The sequence below is a fragment of the Epinephelus fuscoguttatus genome, linkage group LG4 (assembly GCF_011397635.1).
Source record: "Epinephelus fuscoguttatus linkage group LG4, E.fuscoguttatus.final_Chr_v1".
Lineage (NCBI taxonomy): Eukaryota > Metazoa > Chordata > Actinopteri > Perciformes > Serranidae > Epinephelus > Epinephelus fuscoguttatus.
In genome coordinates, this window is record NC_064755.1 from 4131748 (window position 1) to 4152567 (window position 20820).

Here is a 20820-nt window from a genome sequence, read left to right on the forward strand (position 1 = left end):
CCATATTTCCAGTAGTGAAATAATTTTTTAAATGTACAATATGTGAAGATGAAGTATGCTGTATACAAACTGTTTGTGTGTATAATGCAGAGCTCCCAGCAGAGGACAGAGATAAATGGGAGGCCTTTATTTCTGGGCAGCTGTCTGACACAAACAAGAGAAACACTGTTGACCTGGTGAGTAACTACATCAACACTGATGTCAAGCTTGAATATCTATTTCACTTTACATGTTAGATGTACAGCACAGTTATATAGACAGTTTTTATTGTGTTGTCTCTGTAGTCCAGCCGTCGACTGTTATAAAGATGCACAATGCATCTCTACATCCTCCAAATGTACAAAAATGAAACCAAAATATCCCGGGTACGGCCACTGCCATTTGGAGGCAGAGTCTGCACCGTAGTGACCAAACTCTGTCCAACCGATCAAGAGCAGCACCACTGATAGCAAGCAGACCAACTGTAACACATAGCTGTTTATTATGATGTCAAACCACCATTTTATGGCATCAAATAACTAATTATAACCAAACTAACACTTAAACATACATTATGATAAGAACTACCTAAAAAGACAGAAACCATCTTTGGGGAAAAAAGTTTTTGACATGCACTTTGCTCTTTTAGCTTGGCTTATGTCCCATCTGCTAACATGGAAGGGGTGGGGTTTATGGCCTATACTGCAGCTAGCCACCGTCTGGGATCAAGATGTTTTGGCTTCACTTTTGGGGAGCTGTCATGTCGTCAGTCTTTATTATTCAGTTAATGAGTTCAGCTCATTGGATTTAAAATGAATCAGTGTCGGAATCTAAAGTACTGTTTTCTTCTCAGATTCAGTGCTCTGAATACAGATTCATCTCAACACGTGTCTGAGCTTAGATACTTATGGATTGCACTGCACCTTTTCAGAAGGATTTAGAATAGGATGCACTGCAGCACAGTACAAGCAAATATTGAAACTGATTTATTTTATTACACATTGCTGGGACAGGTATGCCTGTTCTGTAGTGTGGTGGGAAAAGCACATTGATGCAGTCAGTAAACTGCTTTTTGCTAAAATTAAATTTTCTTCAGGTGAATACACATCACATCCATTCTTCCAGTGATGATGAGGTGGACTTTAAAGACAGTGGCTTTCACCAGGACTCCTCTCTACAACAAGTAAGACCTACACACACACACACACACACACACACACACACAAATGCACACAATGCAGGCCCATAGCCACACAGTCCTGGATAATCTACAGATATTCATCAGTCTTTCTGTAATCATAAGAAACAGAGGCTCTGTTACGCCATGTGAGATTTTCTTTGGATAAAATGTACATCTGTTGGAGGCAAATTATGGAGACAGTGTAAGTGGACAATATTATCTCTATCTCTTCTCTTCATGTTCAGTGTGAGCGAGTGCATAATGAACAACTGTAAGGATCAGTCCAACTTGGATAAGACCCCAAAAAAACTTAAATCATGTTGCCTGATTATACATAATAGCCTGTTTGCAGTCATGTAACTATTATAATGCGCAAAATTCAGATGGAGGGCAGGAAGTGATAAATTCATATACTGCGTGAATTAGAAATAGAGGAAAGTAACTACATAGAAGGGTTGGATGAACGTGCAGCATCAGGTTTCATCAAAAAACATAAACTCAAGTTGGATGTGTTCTGCACAAAATGAAGTAAGGTAATTTTTCCCCCCAGGACTTGACAGATTTTCCTGGTGTTGACATCATCGTTGTTACAAATGACCTTGTCCACCAGACCTCCTAACTGTACAAGGCTTGCTAATGAAAGTGTACTCATGCACTTAAACTATTTTGTGTAGGTTTGGGTCCATGACTAAAATAATTGCTGCCTGTTTTCAAATTTTAAGTCTGTACATGGATGCACCGCTGTCAGGCTTACTAGCTAACATTAGGTAACATTAGCTACTATTTACCACCTACTAGGTCAGCTGTTCCCAGAGGTCTAGTGGAAGGCCGTTAAAAATTTGGGTCATGGCTAAAAACATGGAAAAGTTGTCATAGCACATTGTAATTGCATTCAACTGGAGGCATATTTAACTTAACACTTAAAGGCCCAGACACACCTCACCGGCAGCAAAGAACTAGCAGCGACAAAAACTGACTATTGGGTTGCCTTACGTCGCCCGTGTCTCTGCCAAAAAGTTGAACATGGACACACCACAAAGACTACAGCCAGTGACCAATTAGCATCTTCGTTCTGTGCCTGCGTGAGAGGAGGTAACTCCACATCAGCAGATAGTGGTACTCTGTAATTGTCATTCAGAAAAGAAAACTGTCTTGACGCTAGTTAGCTGTGTAGCACAGTAACAACACAATCCAGTGATGAAAGAACAGAGCATATTAACTGTGCACCAGTGAACAATAACACAAACCATCACAATTTTTTTCTGCTAAAGAGCTCATTGTCTAAAGAAAAATAATTTTACCTTATGTAACAAGTTTGTTTTGGTCTCTTTCTTGACTTTAGCTCTTTGTTTACATTCCTCACTTCTGTTTCTCTTCTTGTGTACTGAGCTGAACCACCCATCAGTGATTTCATTCACTGACAAGCTCTACACACATATGCCGCGGTTTCTCACTGCCTTTTTTAAAATTGTTCTCTTTACGTCCTACTATTTTCAGGACTTAAAGTGGCCTTTGTTTTTTTTCCCCCAGTTTAATCGATTAGGAAGGCCATAAACAGCGCAAATCATAGGTATTTATGCAGTGTTGGTCTTCTTTGCCTCTAGTTGTCTGCCCTCCATCTGGACAGCGCAACCATGTAACACGTCATATGCAAACAAGCTATTGCTACTTTAAGAAGTTCTATTCTAAGGAAATACAGATGTGTTTTCCTGAAGCCCTCCTTATTGGTTGGTTATTGAAGTGTAATGGGACATGTGCAGTGCATATCCTCAAAAATGATCAATTTTTACCCTTCGTGTTCTTGAACAGAGAACACTCCCCCATTCCTCATCAGAACATGTCAAATTCTTTTTATCTGTTGAAATATGTAGAGTTCAAAAGCTACAGGGCCCTGTGAACCGTGAACCTTGAATCTGGAAGTATTTTGTGACTATGGGTCATGCACACTAACAATCTACAGAAACATCTCTCTATCATGTTTTGAATTAATGTACTTAACAACTAATGTTGTTTAGGAAACTTTACAGTTAGTTTAAATACAACTGACTGATATTTTTGTAACTAATGTGAAAGCATTTTGGCATCGGACTGTAAATGCATGTTTTTGCTTTTTAGCTATTAACCTGTCTAGCCTACATGTAATACATTCTCTCTGTTTTTACAACTTAGTGTACGCATTTGCTGTTTTCTGTACTGCAAGTAATGCCCAGCTTTGTGTAGAGCCAAGACTATATCATTATCGTTGGTCCTGGGTTTTGCCAGGCCTTTTCTGATTATCAGATGCAACAAATGACGTCCAATTTTATTGAGCAGTTCGGCTTCAATGACGAAGAGTTTGCTGATCAGGACGATGTTGTGGAGTGAGTACTCATCCTGCATGACTGGACTTGCTGTCTAAATATTACTGTGTAACACTGAAGGGACAGGGCACTTTACACATTACAAAGTTGGTGGGGGGGGGATAATAGCATATTTATTTGCACACCAATTTAAACAAAAAAAAAAAAAGCTTTTTTAAGTTCTTTATTCTCTGCCTCATTGGCATAACATTACACAAGACTATTTTGTTTGATTTCTATTCCAAGTGTTGTCGACATTAAAATGCTGAGTGTTTACAATAAGCCCAAATGATGTGCAGCATAATTTTGATAAAGCAAGAGTTATGATTGGATCACATACCTCATATTTCCAGTTTGCTGCAGAAAAAGATGAATTAGAGTGATGGCTACTGCTCAAGCTCAAGCAAATGCAGAAGCATTTAAATGAATGCCATTACCTCCAAGGTGTGCCTCATTTTCTTTTTTTATACAGCTGCCTTAATAAATACATCATATGGCCTAAAGAGAGGAAACTATATTTAGCTTGTGTGTTGTGTGCTGTCCCTTCCTGTATTCTTTTGTGTAAGCTTGTTTTTTGGGGGTATAATCTTGTACAAAGGTTGTGGGCTGTGGGAGATGGTTGTTAGATGGTCAGTGATTTGAAATGTCTGCTTCACCTGTGGTTTGAAGTTGATTCTTTGTATTTTATTAGCATTATCAGACTCTGCAAAATGAGACATCTTTTGTGCATCAAAAAAAAAAAAAAAAAAAAATTGGACTGGATGAAATAAGCAGTACACCAATGCAACAGTTCAACATCTATTGCTCAGGTCCTGCCATTAAATCTTGTAACTTTTTAATATTTTTACAAAAGAGCAGTTCAGTTTTTCACTGATACACAGTAGATCTCTAATAGATTAAGATGCATGTTTTCTATTATAAAGCTGGGAAGTCTGGACATCCTATTGTACTCAGGGCTGGGCACTATGGCTTAAAATTAATATTGGGATATTTTAGGCTATATTGCAATACATGATACATATCATGATATTTTGAAATTTCCTCTTAACTACTGTAGAGTACTAAAGTACACAATTATTAAATGACCTACAGTTACAATTAAGTTAAATAAAGTACCCGCTGTCATAATAGAGTTAAATTAAGTCTTGTCATAATTAAATAATGCAAAGCATTGCTTTTATTTTTGAAACACCTGGCTCATCCCTGGCGGAAAGTGCTGATGTTTTTGCTGTGAACTTGAAGCTTCTGGTCAACAGTTAGGTGTTAGTAGTTAGCAGAAAGTTGTCTTTAGCAGAAAGCTATGTCTTTAAATGTGAGGATTTATTCACTCTGAGCTGGAAACAAACTAACAGCTCTCCGCTTCGTGTATCAGTAGTATTTGCAAGTCGCAGTGGTCTGTGGTTGCAAAATGCAACTAAACAGTCTCGGTCTGGCGCCCTGCAGATTCAAACACACGCTCCGTCTGCATACACTATTGTTAATGGGTTAATGTTGATGGATGGAGGAGTATAGTCATTTTATACATCTCACATGTGGAACAAGCCACAATACATTGAGTATATTTGATATATCGCCCAACCCTAATCATACTAAAAGACTCCCAAGATCCAAAAACAAGCAGCAGCTAAAGTACTACAGCGCACACAGCTTTTCTTTTATCCGAGTGAAGACATCAAAGATCTACCTTGATTACGTCAGCAGTGCAAACATAACAAGCATCGACAGTGCTCAGCCTCAGTGAGACAATAATGCTGCCCTGCAAGGATTAAATGACAGATTGAACAGAGAGCAACATTTTACGGTGTCTTGAATTGTCTGTCCATTCTTCATGTTACTATTCAATGTCAGTGTTGAAAAAAGTAATATGAAAGTGTGACAAAATCAATGACAATATTGGCCTCTGACTGAAAATTTAACTATTGTGAGGTGTGCAATTTACAGAACTGTTGTATTGGTGTGCATGATAATGCTCCCATTGTAGTTAAGGCTACTGTCTGTCTGGTGGTCTTCCCATCTGTGTAGTCATGATGGCTGGAACGTATCTGAGTTACTGGGAGGAAATGATTTTTCCAGAACCTGAACATATGTACACTTGACATCATCACTACCTCCGCTGTGCTTTAAAAACACATTATATACAGGTTGGATACTTGCCAGTTATCATGAATACACAAGGTTAAGTGTGAATAAGTCGAGAGTAATCACTGTCCTTACTGTAGTAAATCTGCTCTTTTCTGTTTTCTAAACTTTGAGTAGAGGGGAATAGTAATAAAGTGGTTAAGGCTGGTGTTAGCTGATGGGAATGGAAATTGTTGGGATCATGTGTGGATAGGATTTAAAGTTTACTCCTGATCTGACTTGGACTTGATCACCTGTTGTAGTGTTATATGTAAGTCATTTTTGCAGTCTCATTCGCTTGTGTTCCACTGGAAAGACTGAAGCTACTACAGCTGTCTGGAATGACTCCCTGAGCTTCTGACAGTGCTTAATAACAGCAACAGTTTGACAGTTTGGATTAAAAACAAAACAAACATTTTTACCATCATCAGTTCTTGGAAGCCTTTAATGAAACTAATACTGAACTTCTCATCTGAGGTGTTTTTTAGCCTAGCTCAGCACAAAAACTGAAAACCTGGGAAAACTGCTAGCAAAGCTCAATTCAGTGTGGAAAGAAATGCACTCCTCCACCTTCATCAAGAAATAGTTCCAACAAGTAGCTGTTTTTTAACGTACAGTGTCAAGTCTCAGGTTTCACCTGTAAGACTTGCGTTTAATTGTCGTCATTGATGATGTGTGGTGTAAATACAGTGCACCTCCACACAGTCAAAAGTTAATGTGTGTTCTGGTTATAATTCAGTTACAAAACTCTATCGCACCATGGAGCATCTCTCCTGCGTGGCTGCTGACAGCTCTGTTAATTTAAGAGTTAAACGGATAGTTCTGTTTGTTTGAAGTTGGGTCATATGAGGAACTTATCCATAGACAGTGTATTGCATACAGTAGAAGTCAGTCGGCACACACCCAGTTTGGAGTCCCACATGTAAGCTAAACAATCTACTGCTGGGGAGGGGTCAGCAACAAAACATACTTAAGCCACCCAAAAAATCTGTTAGTTTAAGTGCACACTACATTGAGAGTATTTTCACTGCTTTACCTTTACTTTGATTTCCAACTGAAAAATGAAGCTGTTATATTGATTTCATCAAAGCCAGACGCCATTGAGAAAAACAGTGATTTAATATTGCTGAACACAGGAGCTGCTGGTCTACTGCTGCCAAGACTAGTATTTTTGTTTGTGTTATTGTGGGATTTTGGTATTTAATAGGGTTAGTTTGGATTCACAAAAGTCACACAATAACATAAACTAAATTATCGAAGCAGCAGTCAACAAGCAGCTCTTGTTCATCATGTTAAAATGGCTGTTTTTGTCAATGGAATCTGGTGGCTTTTGATGAGAGCATAGATGGGAACTGAAGCCATTAACGACTTTGTAGTTGGAATGGGCTGTCTGACAGAAAAGCTGGAAATACACTAAATATAGCATATACCTAGAGTGTTACTGCTTTTTTTTTTTTTTTTTCCAGGTGGGACTTTTTTGCATGCCAAAAATCTGTTTTGTTGCTGGCCCCCAGCCAGCAACAAAACACACAGCAATACATTGCTTAGCTTTGTTTCGGACCTGCTTTTCTAAACTGGGGGTGTGCAGACTGACATCTACTGTATCTAATATACTGTCTATGGATAAGTATCCCATTTAACCCCACTTTAAAAAAAATGCAAACTATCCCTTTAATCACACTGTAGAGCAGTGGGGGAGGTTGTATCAGTATCTGGTAAAATGATTCAACTAACTAAATGAGGCTAAACGTATGGCAGGACACAAAGTTTTAAAAACGTAGTCTTGTCTCAAAATATTGACCAGGATAAACATTTTTTATTTTTCTGACTGTGTAAAAAAAAGGTAACTCCTCCCCCTCTCGCAAAGCAGTGCCAAATTCCATAGCTCGCTAATCATAATAACACATTATGTATTCTGTACCAGTGTATTTATGTTGTATGTTGAGAGAGCCCAGAGTTTCCCTCTTCTTTCAGTCTTTGTGCTAAGGTAGGCAAAACCATGAGCTGATATTTTTCTGATATGATTTTTGGTAAGATTCCAAACAATTCCATGTTGGACTTTCCCTTAAATGACTTATTTACTATTTTAAGTGTTAGGTACAGATTAAGTTTTTGAAAGTGGCTTTTTGCCAGAGAGAGGCAGTTTTTTCTACTAGGGCCTTTGTATAATTCTTTGCTTTTCTTATACCAATTTACAACACAAAACATGCATGTATAAAACAAAAGTGGCTATCAGAAACCATGTTTCTTCAGCACTGTCCCTGAGTTTTAGTTATCCCTGCATTATCAAACATGAAGTATTACAGCTGTGTGCTAGAGCCTGTCTGCCTGTGTGTTGCCATATATATGTGGATGCCTAACGACCCTAACTAAACTAAACTCTGTTCTCTTTAACATTGCAGTATTCCCTTTGATAGAATATCAGACATCAATTTTTCACTGAATACAAATGAAAGTGTAAGTACTTTGATTATTAATCTTGAATACATACATAGTCAATCAAAGAGAGAAGAAAGTACAATTAGCATGGAACAGTTGAAAATGTTATTTTATCAATATGGTGTGTCTTTATTTCCTGATTTCGTTGTTAAAATTCATTTAGAGGCAGAAGAAGAGATGATATGAAATTGAAAATTTTCCTAGATAACTAATGTGTGGCACATGTATGCTGTAAACTTTGCTATAACCTGCATTTGAACCAAAGGCTTTTGACAAGCACAAATATCAAACCACAACCTGATTTTATCAAATACTGTAGCATTGATTTTAAAAATGTAACTGGAGAGGGGCACTAATGTACAACACCAAGCATACATGGATATGCTGTAAGTTACTGCCATTGAGGTGGCTGTGTTTGAGGCCTGTTGTGAAGCTGTTGTGCTAGTATACTGGAGGTATTCATGTTAATGTCCGCTTCTCAGCTGAGTGGCTTTTGTTCTGCAGGATCCAACCCTATTTTGTATGTGAATGTACTTTAGATATAAACAGTGTTTTTTTTAAGTATATGGCCCATGTGTGTGTTTTTCCCTAGGCAAATATAGCATTGTTTGAGGCACGCTGTAAGGAGAAAATCCAGCAGTTTGAAGATGCTGGTTCAGACGAGGAAGATATCTGGGATGAAAAAGATGTCACCTTCGCACCAGAGGCACAGAGGCGCCCCAGGTCAGCTAAACCAACACATAGACGTTTGTCTTTATGAACTTGTGAGGACCCTCATGGATGAAATGCTTTCTTTAAGTGGGATTTATACTTGTGCGTCGAATCCACACCATACCTACTGCGTAGGCTCTGCATAGATGCAGAGCCTATGCAGTTGCCTGAAGTGCACCTCCCGCTGATGCAGACATTCTGTTTATTTTAGTAAACTGAAAACCATTTCTCTTTGTGGAAATGAAGCTTTTATTTACTTTGATTTCACATATAAGTAATAATATATTGTGAAGACAAAAACCCCACAAAATGGCATTTTAAGTCCTGTGTGTGATTTATGCTGGCTTCATAAGAGTACAGAAAAACTCTAATAGCCACTAGGGTAATTTAAAATTCAAAATTTAAAATATCATAGACATTGAGTAATCTCTTATTTTGATTAATCAGCTACTTATTTTGTCTATAAAAAAGGTTAAACACTTATCATCACATTTGTACCAGAAAAATTACTTAAACATTTCCTCTTTGGACATTGTTGTTTAAAACTAAACTAATTTCTATGTTAACTGAGGAATCAATATTACTGTCAATAGTAATAGTCATTGGCTGACTTTCTGCTGATTGATATTCAATCAGCACTGTCTGACACTAAAAGGTTTTTGCTTGCCAGCAGACACTGTCCACTTTTTTAGCTCCTGTCTAAACAGTCAGGCGATATGAGTGTGGAGGGCTCTGTCTCTAGCTTCACATTTATTGCACTGTTAAATCAGGATCAACTCAGATGCAGATTGCAAATAACTTGATCTGTGTATCCATCTCAGGAGTTCAGGCAGCACAGACAGTGAGGAAAGCACAGACTCAGAGGAGGAGGATGTAAAGAGAGATCCATTTGAAGCTTCCAACCCCAGCACCGATGACAGAATGGAGGTCGACACAGGTTGGTCCACCGCAGGGTTACTATCTAACAACTCTAAGTACAAGACAATAACAAATGAACCCCAAGTAAGAAAACTTGCCTGGCCATGGTGTAGGACTCAAATAAGAATAAGATTTTAGCCCAGCTGGAATTATTCACAGTTAATTGGGGACGTGGGTTTAGGGCTCATGTCAGAACTGTGATGAGGCATATTTCCAGTTTAGGTTTTTGCATACAGTCCTGGTGAAGTGGGTTAAGTCCATACAAGTCAGAGTGGTGGTGGGTTACTTTTTACTTTTTCTGACTAATTTCATGTATTTATCATTTTTAGGGCCTGTGTGGACTGCCAACTTTGATGACATCCCCATGGACACAGGTACATCCACAGCTCCAGCCTCCAACCCCAACAACCCTGCTGCCTCTTCTTTGTCGTCCTCCTCCTCTTCCACAGAAGACCTCCCTGAGGCAGCGTGGAGCTCCACTCCCTCTGCCACTTCCAACTCTGAAACAGGGTGGGCTGATTTCTCCAACTTCACCCCTGTCAGGTAGGACATCCTAAGAGACTCTGGGTCAGTTTCTGTTAGTGCTACAGCTACCGAAGAACATTGCTTGTTTTGGCTGTCGTTGTCTTTAAATCTGAAATCTGTTTCAGCCCCAAAGACCCTCTGAGATGCAACTCTCCTGTTGCTATGGAAACCAGCATTGAGACAATGGACCCTCTGGGGGTCAATGCACCCATGCAGCCTGAAGGTGAGTGTTCATATGCATGTTGATATTCACAGAGTACATCTATCTAGCTGTCAATAAAGATGCTGGGTGGAGCCCTTTTTCTCTTGGCAGCCACATGCAGCTGCATGTGTTGATACTGCTTAAATGATCTTGACCATAATCATATCTTACACCTGTTGTTGATTTTCTTAACCCCCCCAGATTGTGATGGCTGGTTGGGCACCAGTGTGGCTTCTACCTCCTCGACCTCACCTAAGGACTGTGGGAGATCTAAAGCGGAGGAGGAAACGCCTTCTTGTGAACAGCGCAGCATCACAGAGACGGTCATCAATGGCTCCATGAAAGAAACAGTCAGCCTCACTGTTGACGCCAAGACTGAGACCGCCGTCTTCAAGAGGTTCGCCAAACACATCCACACAAAAAACACTACGTAGCTCTCTGTGCTAAATGACTCAGTGTCATTAATAGCAGCTTCACTGCTAAGGTTGTAGTCCTGGGTGTCAAAAACCCAAGAGGGAAACACTGGAATGTTCTCTCTTACACTATGGTGTTTTAACCAGAATGGCTAATCAGAATGTGTCTCATTAGTTTTGTCACATGTTTTCTTACGAGCACCCTCACACTATCACTCAGTCACACTTCCTGTAGAGGCAGGTTAAATTTAACACCAAGATCAGAAATAGGCCCCAGGCCATTTGAATGCATTTACTGATTGGAGAGTTTTTATAGTTTTTATAAAATAGTTTGATTGCATTTTAAGCATCATTTCACTGTTGTGCATTTACTGAAAGTGTTAATTTTGCTCTTGAGGACAAAATCGCCTGCTAGAAACAGACATGGTTCTGAGACCTCTACTCATAGCATAACATCAAAAGGCCAATTTCCACCAAAATACCAAGAGCTCACTTTTTGTTATTCTTTATTTGAGTGAACCAGCCAGTTTGTCCCCTCCTCCCATCTGTGCACCGTGTGCTCAAAGCACCAAAATGCCACACAAAGTTTCTAGGTCAGTATAATACCAAATTGTCAGAGCTGTGCTTCAACTGGTCCAAATTAGGGCCTTTAGAGTAGTTCAGTTGTTATACATTCTCTGCTCATTCTTTCACCAACTGTGGTTACTCCAATCTGATCAAAATCACTCTGATTAGAGATTTCAATTTAACTGTTAACATAATTAAAGATATGTGTAGGGCTGGGCGGTATGACAGAATGTTCATATCACGGGTTGTTGTTGTTGTTGTTTTTTGTTTTTTTTTTTTATAATCAGATCGGTTTTGCGGTATTTCACAGTATTTTGCATGGGTTCGGCCCACTTGACATGCTGCTGTGTTGTGCTATTGCCTATTCAAGTGCTGGAATTTGTTGTTATCGCCTGAACGCAACACAGGCTCAATTAGAACCGTGCTTGGTTCTAATTGTCTCGGACTTGGGACAGGTCGGCTTCGGTCAAGAAAATGAGTTGCATATAGGGGAAAGACTGCTCTTTTTGGTATGAGTACTTGTGGGTCATCGTGTTCTTCAGCAACGTGTACAGTTGCTTTGCTTTCAGGACTCTCTCCAGGTCCCCGCTGAAACACTTTCCTGCCGCGCACCATCCGGATATTGTTTGGGCTATTCACCGGTATTGCGGTATATGAAAAATTCATATCATAACCAAAATAAATACTGGTTTTCGGTACGAACCGGTATACCGCACAGCCCTAGATGTGCGTTTACATGCCTCTAAACAATTGATCAGAAGACACGTTTTTTGACTTGCATAAAGTGGTTCCATATGCTGTGAAGGATCTAATCTGCAGGAAATATAACAGAAGAACGATTCTCCATCAAAGTCAGCAGAGGGAGGCTTGTAGAAACAGCACTCACTATTTACGTCACCTAATGTTCCCGCCATATGGGGCAAAGATGCGCAGAAAGAATGTATTTATTTAATCCAGAGAGAAACAGGATGAAATGTTTTGCATGGTTATTAGCCACCAATATTTTCCTCTGGACAGATTATCAAAGGTTTACACTGCCCCTCTCAACCTTAAAATTAGTCCAGTCTCTTTGGATTGAGGCAGTTACATGAGGCATTTTTGTTCTGATTGGGCTGTTTTTCTGATTATTAATAAAATGTTTGTAAATGCACCTTCTTTCTAATTGTATTTGGTGGTTATAGCTCACATAACAGAATGGTAAAATGAATACAAGCCAAGTAGATGTGGTGATGAGGTGCTCTATGCTAATTGTATATTTAGACTTTCAAATTATATTCCACCAAATTATGAGTATGAAACACCCTCTGCAGAATAGAAGAATAGAGTCTAAAAATATGTGTATGGCTAAATACGCAGCTTCTTTATCAATTTGCTCACACAGCCCTGTCACAAACCACTGCACACACCTTAACATAGTGAGATGGACAGTAGAAAGAGGGTTTCTATAAACATTCTAATACCTTTTTCCCATGAAAACTTTTGACTGTTGAAGTCCACAGTAACTGACATAAATTAAGGGTGACTATAGCCCCCAATTCTTTATAAATAACTGAACTACAAACTCTGTACAGCCACTTTTGGTCCTGTTTCAACCATGCTTCCACAGTGAGATACTTGCCTGTCCTAAATCCACAGGTTTTAAAGTTGGTTGTCTTCTGTCCTTCTGTCCCTCTGTTGATGCTACATTATATTGTCTGTCTGTCTGAGTAAATAACAACTGTCTGATGAACTGAGCGACACTTACAACCTGAGCTTCCCCTCCTCTCTCTCTTGCTGTGCGTTGTGGGTGTGGTCTTCTTCAGAGTTTTGAAATCTTATCGGTATGTACAGCCAATCAGAGATCAGCCTGCAGCCGTGATGTAGTCTTGTTGTCACGTCAACCACCAACTTTTCTTTCCCAGTTTTGATCTTCTTCTTTGGTTTCAGCTCCTTGTTTGTTTATTTCATTATCTCCATTCTGCATGTGTTTCTACCAAAGGTGTTGTCCAACTGCAGTTTTTTAGTTTATTTAAATTGCAAATGGATTTGACCTTACCAGGCCAACTCGATTTAAGACCAAATTATTATGTGAAATGACACGTGAAACAAACAGTTAAAGTGCAGACTAGTTTCTGAAGAGGCCTCAACGTCTTCAAAACTGAATTTTTATTGGCTACAAACAGCTACATAAGTATTTTTGTTCATATATTTCAGTATTATGGTCTGCCTCCTAATTGGCTTTGGCCCTCAGCCACTGTCTCTCCATCTTATTGTGATTGTGAGTTGTTAAAATTCAGATGCACAATATGAATGTGTAATTGCTAAAATACTTCCTAAGTGCAAACAGTTACTATACTAGACATTAGGGCTGCACGATTCTTGTTAAAATGTGAATCATAATTTTTTTTTTTCTTTAAGAATTGAGATCAGGATTCTCTCAGGATTTTTTTTTGCAAACAAAAACATTTATTGCACTCTTTGACGGTGAAGTAAAAAAAAACGCAGCTGAGATACTTGCTGTCTACAACAACAGATAACAGACAGGCAACATTAATATCAGACATATCAAACTTATCAAAGTGCTTGACTTAACATACAACATATATCAAAGAGCTGTACTTAAACTTAAAAGTCTCTTCTAACAAAAAACAACCCTCCAGTCTCTTTTTGTCTCTTAGTTTAGAACATTAAAGTGATTAACTTAAATGCTGCTGAACAAAAAGTAGAATGTAAAGTTACAGCTTTCGAATTAATGACAGACACTGACCATTATATGACACGGTTGTCTTGAGTCAAGCAGCTGTAAAACAGCAGAAGTTTCCTTTCCTGTAAATTCAGTAATGTAGTAATGTAATGAGAGGTTGTTGACTCACATAACGTCACCTGTGTCGGTGGCGTTTCTCTGTCTTCCTTTCTCTCTGCCCCATGTCTATGTGCACTGGAGAAGCACACAGCAGAGAAAGGGGGAGGGAGAGAAACGCAACAGGGCGACAAGAAAACACAGACACACATGGATACATTTTTACTTTTCACATGCTACTGATTTGAATTGAATCACAAAAATGGAATTTTATACATATATGTAAAGATGCTAAGTCATTAAATACTACCTCTGTATTTGTAAAAAAAAAAAATCAAAAATTGATTTTATTGATGACCAACTAAACATTCAATTCATTTTTGCACAAATGAATTCTCTCTGGTGCACAAACTTTGATAGAGACCAGTGGCATCGTTAGGCCTGGGTGTCTGAGGCTTCAGCCCCAGATATTTTATGAATGGCCTTTAATAGTTATATGTGTTTTCAAAAAAATAAGAATAGGCCTAGTAATAAGAAAAGCTCTGACTCTGATAATGTGTCATTTCGTTTATGCATTAAAGCTCTTAAAAATAATATATCACTGATCAAAAACAAAAGGATTCTCTGTGTCATTCAAGCAGCATATTTTATGTGATTGTGTGCGAGAGAGAGCGCACCAATTATCACTTAAATGTTGCAGCTGATAAAGGTGGAGCTCATTTTAAATGCTTTATATATTGCTGGGTAGTTCAATCCATGATAATCCATCATCATTTATTAGTTGATTATATTTTGTATTAATGATCAAAGTCTTCAAAGTAACTAAAGCAGATGAATGTAGTGGAGTAAAAGGTAAATGTTGGAAAGATGTTGGAGTGCATTTAAAAAAGGCTTCGAAATAGAGTTTGTTCTTTAAAAAAAATAAAATTCCCCCCAGACCCACCACAGAGATCCGGGGTTAAGCCCCCAATGTCCTCAAATCCTAGGAACGCTCCTGATAGAGACACTTTCATAGTGACCTCAAACATGTTTTGGCCTTTTAGGTGCTGCAAATTCTTATTGGCATATGTACCAATACTGATATGTTAATTAAAAAGCTGAATCGACAGATACAGGAACCCAGGTGTTTCCTTGGTGTTGAGAAAACACAGAAGCTATGTGACCAAAACATGAAACAGTTTTATGGTCAAAGGAATAACAGCCAAGTTTTGCAGGAAAAACTGTTTGTCTTTCTAGCAATGAAATTTTGCAGCAGTATTCCTCTAGTCAGTATCCAAAATTAGATATTTGACTGCCTGGCCAAGGGGACTGGTAGATGACAAAATCCACCGGCCAAGCACATTTTTCTACCAGCCAAAATAACTGTCGTGAGCAGGAACAGCAGACTGGTGACAAGTGATAGTTTAGTTTATTTCAAACAGGAATATTTTAACTGGCACATGTACATGGGTCTGACTTTAGTGCTGAATTATTTAAATATTCTGCTGTAGAAAGAGTTCAAAATAGTCACAGGGGTACCAGGGGACCTGTTGAACAAGGGTATTATGGGGTTTGCAACTTTTAAATAGAATTGTTAAAATCTGCCTATGTAGAAATGAATGGGATATTGTTATGATTTTAGCATCTAATTATTGAAAATGCTGTAGTTAAACAAAAAGAAAGTAATGACAAATGTTCAACAAAAGAAAGCAAAAAAAAGGGAAACTTTCCTGTTTTAAACACCCTTCTTAGCCATTTGAGTATAGATTACTGAGTTTACAACGTGCACTTGAATGCACCATGAAGTCTTTGTCACTGTGTGAGTGTGAAACTCGTCTCTGACACAAGCAGCGCAAGTTTAGATGACACAGAAACGCTGTACAAACTCTCGACATACTTTTTATATTACAGGAATATTTTGATGTAGACATTTACCCGCCAGTGTGACGATAGCCTTGTTCATTTTGAACCCTACTTCTAGTTATCATAAAGTATCAAATTTCAGTGAGAGCAGTTGTGTCCTTTTTTAAAAATGAACTAGCATTGAAGATGTGTATGTATTTTGTTGGTACTCAATAAGACTCAATGAAAATATTGGTATAAATGGTATTGCGTTTTAAGGAAAATGCTCCACAAATGTTACAATAACTGGATTTTTAATTAGGCTCACATTCTTCTTGTAGCATGACAGTTTGTTTTCTGAAATTATCGAGTGCTGAATAATTATGTAGCACCTCAAATATGACATTATATGTGGATGTTTGTGAGTGTTTTGCTTTGATTGAGGCCTCATCAAGATTATTGGTGGTTCTCTGAGACAAAGCAAGACTGACGGCTGGCAATTTTGGTCTAATCAGTGTGCAAAATCAGTTCGTAGACCCGCCTGCTATTCGCTGGCTCTGTAACTTCTAAATCAACAGAGTAGCATAGCCAAACAATCAAAACAGTTGCCTTTCTCCATTTGCTGTACATTTTGATGCTTTTCCTACATACTGTCCACACTCCTAATTTCAACACCTTCATCCTTTGTTTTACTGTGTGCTCTGTCAATCAGTTCAGCATGCATCACTGTTCACATCTCACTGTATTGTGTGTGTTTCTGTGGGAAAGGTGGTTGGTATGAATCACCTCACATGGTATTGATGTACATTTGTGTGTTTGTGTGTATACCTGTGTGTTTCAGTGATGAAGAGAAGTGTGCTTCTTCAGAGAAATACTCAGTAGTGGAGTGTGTGGATTTGGAGAGAACAGGCGTCAACAGCTCAGCCGCAGCCTGCTGTCCCAAAGCAGGGTCAGACACAACACACAACACACACACACAATTAAAAAAAAAAAAAAGCATTTGTGCACAGGCACTGCAGTCTTTGGCACTGCTTATACAAAAATATTCAGTTGCTATTACTACATTTAAAGCAAAAAGCTATCAAATGCATTCCTTAAAAAAAAAGTGCTATACGGAATGACTTCTGGCTAATCGGAGCTCCATCTTTTGCTCTGTAGGCTGGACTTGATATCCATTTTAGATTTTAAGTCAGGAAGCAAATGAATTGTAAGGTGCTGTAACAAGTTTATTCATCTTTTTATTACGTTTGGGTTTTTTTCTGCATCCGCACCATTTACTAAACTACCTGTGTAATTGGTCAGGGTGTTAGGTCTAAAGATCAAGGTACTGAAACATGTCAGGTGTTTTTGTTTCATAGATCCTGGAACTCCCACATTTTGTTCTTTCTTAATTAACATTTTTTTAAGTTTAATAAAGTTGAAAAAATGTAATAATCGTACGTTGTACCATCACTGGTACAAAAACCTGATTCAACAAAATCTTATAAATCTGATTCTAGGCTAACTCTTTGGTGAAGTTTTTTCTCTCTTCTCCTGTGTCTCCTGTAAACAGTGAGAAGTGTCGGCCCACTGTGGAGCTTCCCAATGGTCCTCTGGAGGAGATGTCAGCCATAGAGGAGGCCAAGTAAGTCTGCCCTTCTGCACTATGAGTCCTGTTTAAACCATCTGTAGTCTGTCAGTGTTAAATATGGAGAATATTTTATGCATACATATTTGGGAGGGGGGGTGGGGGTGACAGCGTCTGGAAGAAGGTCAGCTCTGCACTCAGGATTTCATGTAAGTAGGCTGGTACACCTAGCAATTTCAGATGCAACCTGCCTCTGTTCTTTTGAAAGTTGGCATAGAATAGGCACAAAAGAGTTCCGCACAGTGCCTGACCTCGTGTTTTCCAGGCGAATAAGAACGCAGCACGTGTATGGCCCTTAATACAGTAAGAGCAGTGTTGTCATTGCAACAAATATTGTGGAAAATTCAAACAGCAAAAACTGGAGTTTTAATCCTGATAGAGGAAACAGTGCTCAACTTTGAGCTCCTGCAATAAGTTACGCTGCTCCTTGTGTGTAAATGCACAGCATCTCTCTTAATGGGGAGTTGGACAGCAGCTCTGCTCTGTTCTCTGCCATGTTCACATTTTACAGAATGTCATTAATTCTTGTGGTTAAGAATTTAAGTGGTTACCACTGTTGCCTCATAGCAAGAGGGTTCCAGGTTTGGGGTAGCTCACCTGGTAGAACAGGCGCCCCACGTACAAAGGCTGTGTCCTTGCTGCAGCAGCCACAGGCTCTATTCCAACCTGTGGCTCTTTGCTGCATATCATCCCCTCTCTCTCCCCCCAAAAAAGCCAAGAAAAAAAAAAAATCTAAAAAAGAGGGTTCTGGGTTCAAACCTCTAAATTGCCCATAGGTGTGAATGTGGGCATGAATAGTTGTCTGTCTCTATGTGTCAGCTCTGTGATAGTCCCCGTCTCTCACCAAAGTTAGCTGGGCGACCCTGCACCAGAATATGCTGTTATGGAAAATGAATGAATAAATAATTAATATTCTCCTCATTAATTATGTATTATTTCACCCACCTGCAACCCATCAGAGTGTACACACCTTATGAACTGACCTATGAAGGCACAGCTTACTATCTGAATAATGTGCCCTTTAAATGGCAGGAAAATACTGCGCCACTCTGACTTTAGGCCAGGTTGTTGTTGGTCAAAGGCGCAATCATTTTCTGCTGCCTCAAAATACCAAGACGCCAACAATGTGACTGACCACACCTCATTTAAAGACCTACATGCTCATGAGAGCACAGATTGGTGCAAGTACATTTGCTTCTTACACAATGTGGGGGCTGGCTGTGGAACTGCATCAGTTTGAAACTAGCAACAACCGTTGGGTTGCGCCAGGCCCTGTGTGTAAGAGGTGGATGTTGAGGTTTTCTAGGCTGCACCACTAAACCAAGAATCCCCTAAAATGTCTGTTCAGCTTACCAGTGTTAAATTTACTCAGAGAAAAAGTCCTGTAGTTTACAGCTACTCCTAAAAATTTTATGATTAAAAAAAATAGACATGTTTTTTTCTTCCATCTTGAAATGAATCCATATGTCTGTCTTTTCCTCTCAGACTGGACCAGAGTGCCGTGTCCTCAGAGCCAGCTGTCAATGGGCCAGCATGAGGGTCGCCTAATGCCAGCCAATGTCCAGCCTGTTCTGCCATGCAGGGCCCTCCTCCTGGCCAGCCAACAGAGGCCACTGCTCAGAGCTGTTCCAAACACACGCCCCCACCAGGACCAGCAATACTCCCATTGGCTCATCACTGACAGACAGACAGACAGACAGGTGTACAGACACAGGATGAACTGAAAAGCAAAATGAGAGACATACTCAAATGGATACAGAATAATTTTTTCTGCATTTGTTTATATACTATTGTTCTTATGAGGTGATGTGCGACTGATATCTTGCCACTCAAAATTAAATAGTAATGTTGCTATCGTTAAAGAAATGATTGTATGAATAAAATATTTTATAAAAAGAAAAATGTATACAGAAACATAAGATGAATTACCACAGAACAGAAACAGAAATAGCTGATTGGTGACTCAGCCAACCACTATGCTGTTATAATCGGCTGGATCTGTTATCCTGCGTACTTAATACAACAGTTGCTATATTTAAAATTCTCACCCACCATTGGTCTGTGTCTCTGAGCAAAGCTGCTCCTAAGAATTGAAACACATTTTAAAAAACACACCTAAAGTTTTATTTTGCTGCAGGTATTTGTAAATGTTTTTTCTCTTGTATTCTTCTGCATTGAGTAAGATTTGACAAGCTTTTTTGGTATATTTTTTTTATTTATTATGGAAGTAAGATGATGGTTATGTTTTGTTACTAAAGAGCCATACCAACACCCCCTCTCCCCTTCTAGCAGGCTGCATTCATGCTAACTGGGTTCCTACCTCGCAGCTAGAAGGTTAAACAGGAGAGGTGCAGTATGTCGTCACCACAGCCTAAACTGGGAGCTGTAAATGCATTCTGAGCTTGTGTTTTTAGTCCCAACTAAACTTCTTTAGAACCACAGTCCTCTTCTTTGACCCCAAACTCTTCTTTTTCTATCTAAAGTGCTTTTTAGACCAGTGGTTCTTAACTTGAGTTTCTGCCTTTAGATCACGCTCACATTTAGCATATTCCATTGCAGGTTGTAGATGCATCCATACAGTGCGCAGAACTGTGGTTTTAGGTAGCATCAGCATTTTAGTAGGGGACTGAAAGGGCTGAGGAATTACATGTAGGACCATGAAATGAAATAAGAATTTTGCAAACAAGTTACCTTCTGAAAGATTTGCCAGTGCCCAGCACTTGTGGAGCTAGGTGGGATTCTGTCACTTTATGATAACAATTTATACCTTAAAGATATACTTCACCCCCAAAATGACCATTTTTATATCATATACTCACTGCGTGTTCCCTTGAATTCTTGAGGAAAATGTTTTTCTTGCATACCTCTACAGTGAACAAAGACTCCAAAAAAGTCAAACATTCTTCACGAATTGGAAGTATACAGGGACTTCGTTTAACAGCAGCAGGCTGTATCAAAATTTCTGTAAAAAATAAACCATTTTTCTTGCATGTCTCCACAGTGAATGAAGAATCCAGAAAATGAGAATTGGTGTGAACTGTGTTTAACAACATAACTATATCAAAACATCTGTTAACAAACTCTCACACAGCTTGTGCAGCATAACCCAAGTCTCATTGATCCAGTTGAAGGTTCAGTACTCCCCAAACACATGAATTTTGCAGGTGAAGTATTCTCTACAGAAAACTAGTTAAAGTTGTAA

At 39.0% G+C, this 20820-nt stretch overlaps 1 protein-coding gene across 4 annotated transcripts in view; it reads left to right on the forward strand.

Moving 5' to 3' along the window:
- The window catches only part of ppp6r3 (protein phosphatase 6, regulatory subunit 3), a 40552-nt gene extending 19944 nt beyond the window's left edge, over positions 1-20608 (forward strand). The window contains exons 14-25 of one of the 4 annotated variants that reach the window (XM_049574426.1): positions 91-176; positions 1076-1162; positions 3422-3519; positions 8019-8073; positions 8648-8778; positions 9588-9703; positions 10014-10227; positions 10335-10432; positions 10613-10808; positions 16833-16940; positions 17544-17615; positions 19104-20608. In XM_049574426.1, the coding sequence (XP_049430383.1) occupies positions 91-176; positions 1076-1162; positions 3422-3519; positions 8019-8073; positions 8648-8778; positions 9588-9703; positions 10014-10227; positions 10335-10432; positions 10613-10808; positions 16833-16940; positions 17544-17615; positions 19104-19155 (1313 nt within the window). In that variant the 3' untranslated portion in view covers positions 19156-20608. The remainder of the gene's footprint in view (positions 1-90; positions 177-1075; positions 1163-3421; positions 3520-8018; positions 8074-8647; positions 8779-9587; positions 9704-10013; positions 10228-10334; positions 10433-10612; positions 10809-16832; positions 16941-17543; positions 17616-19103) is intronic. The other 3 variants (XM_049574427.1, XM_049574428.1, XM_049574429.1) reach the window with 3 other exon arrangements.
- Positions 20609-20820: the final 212 nt, after the last annotated feature.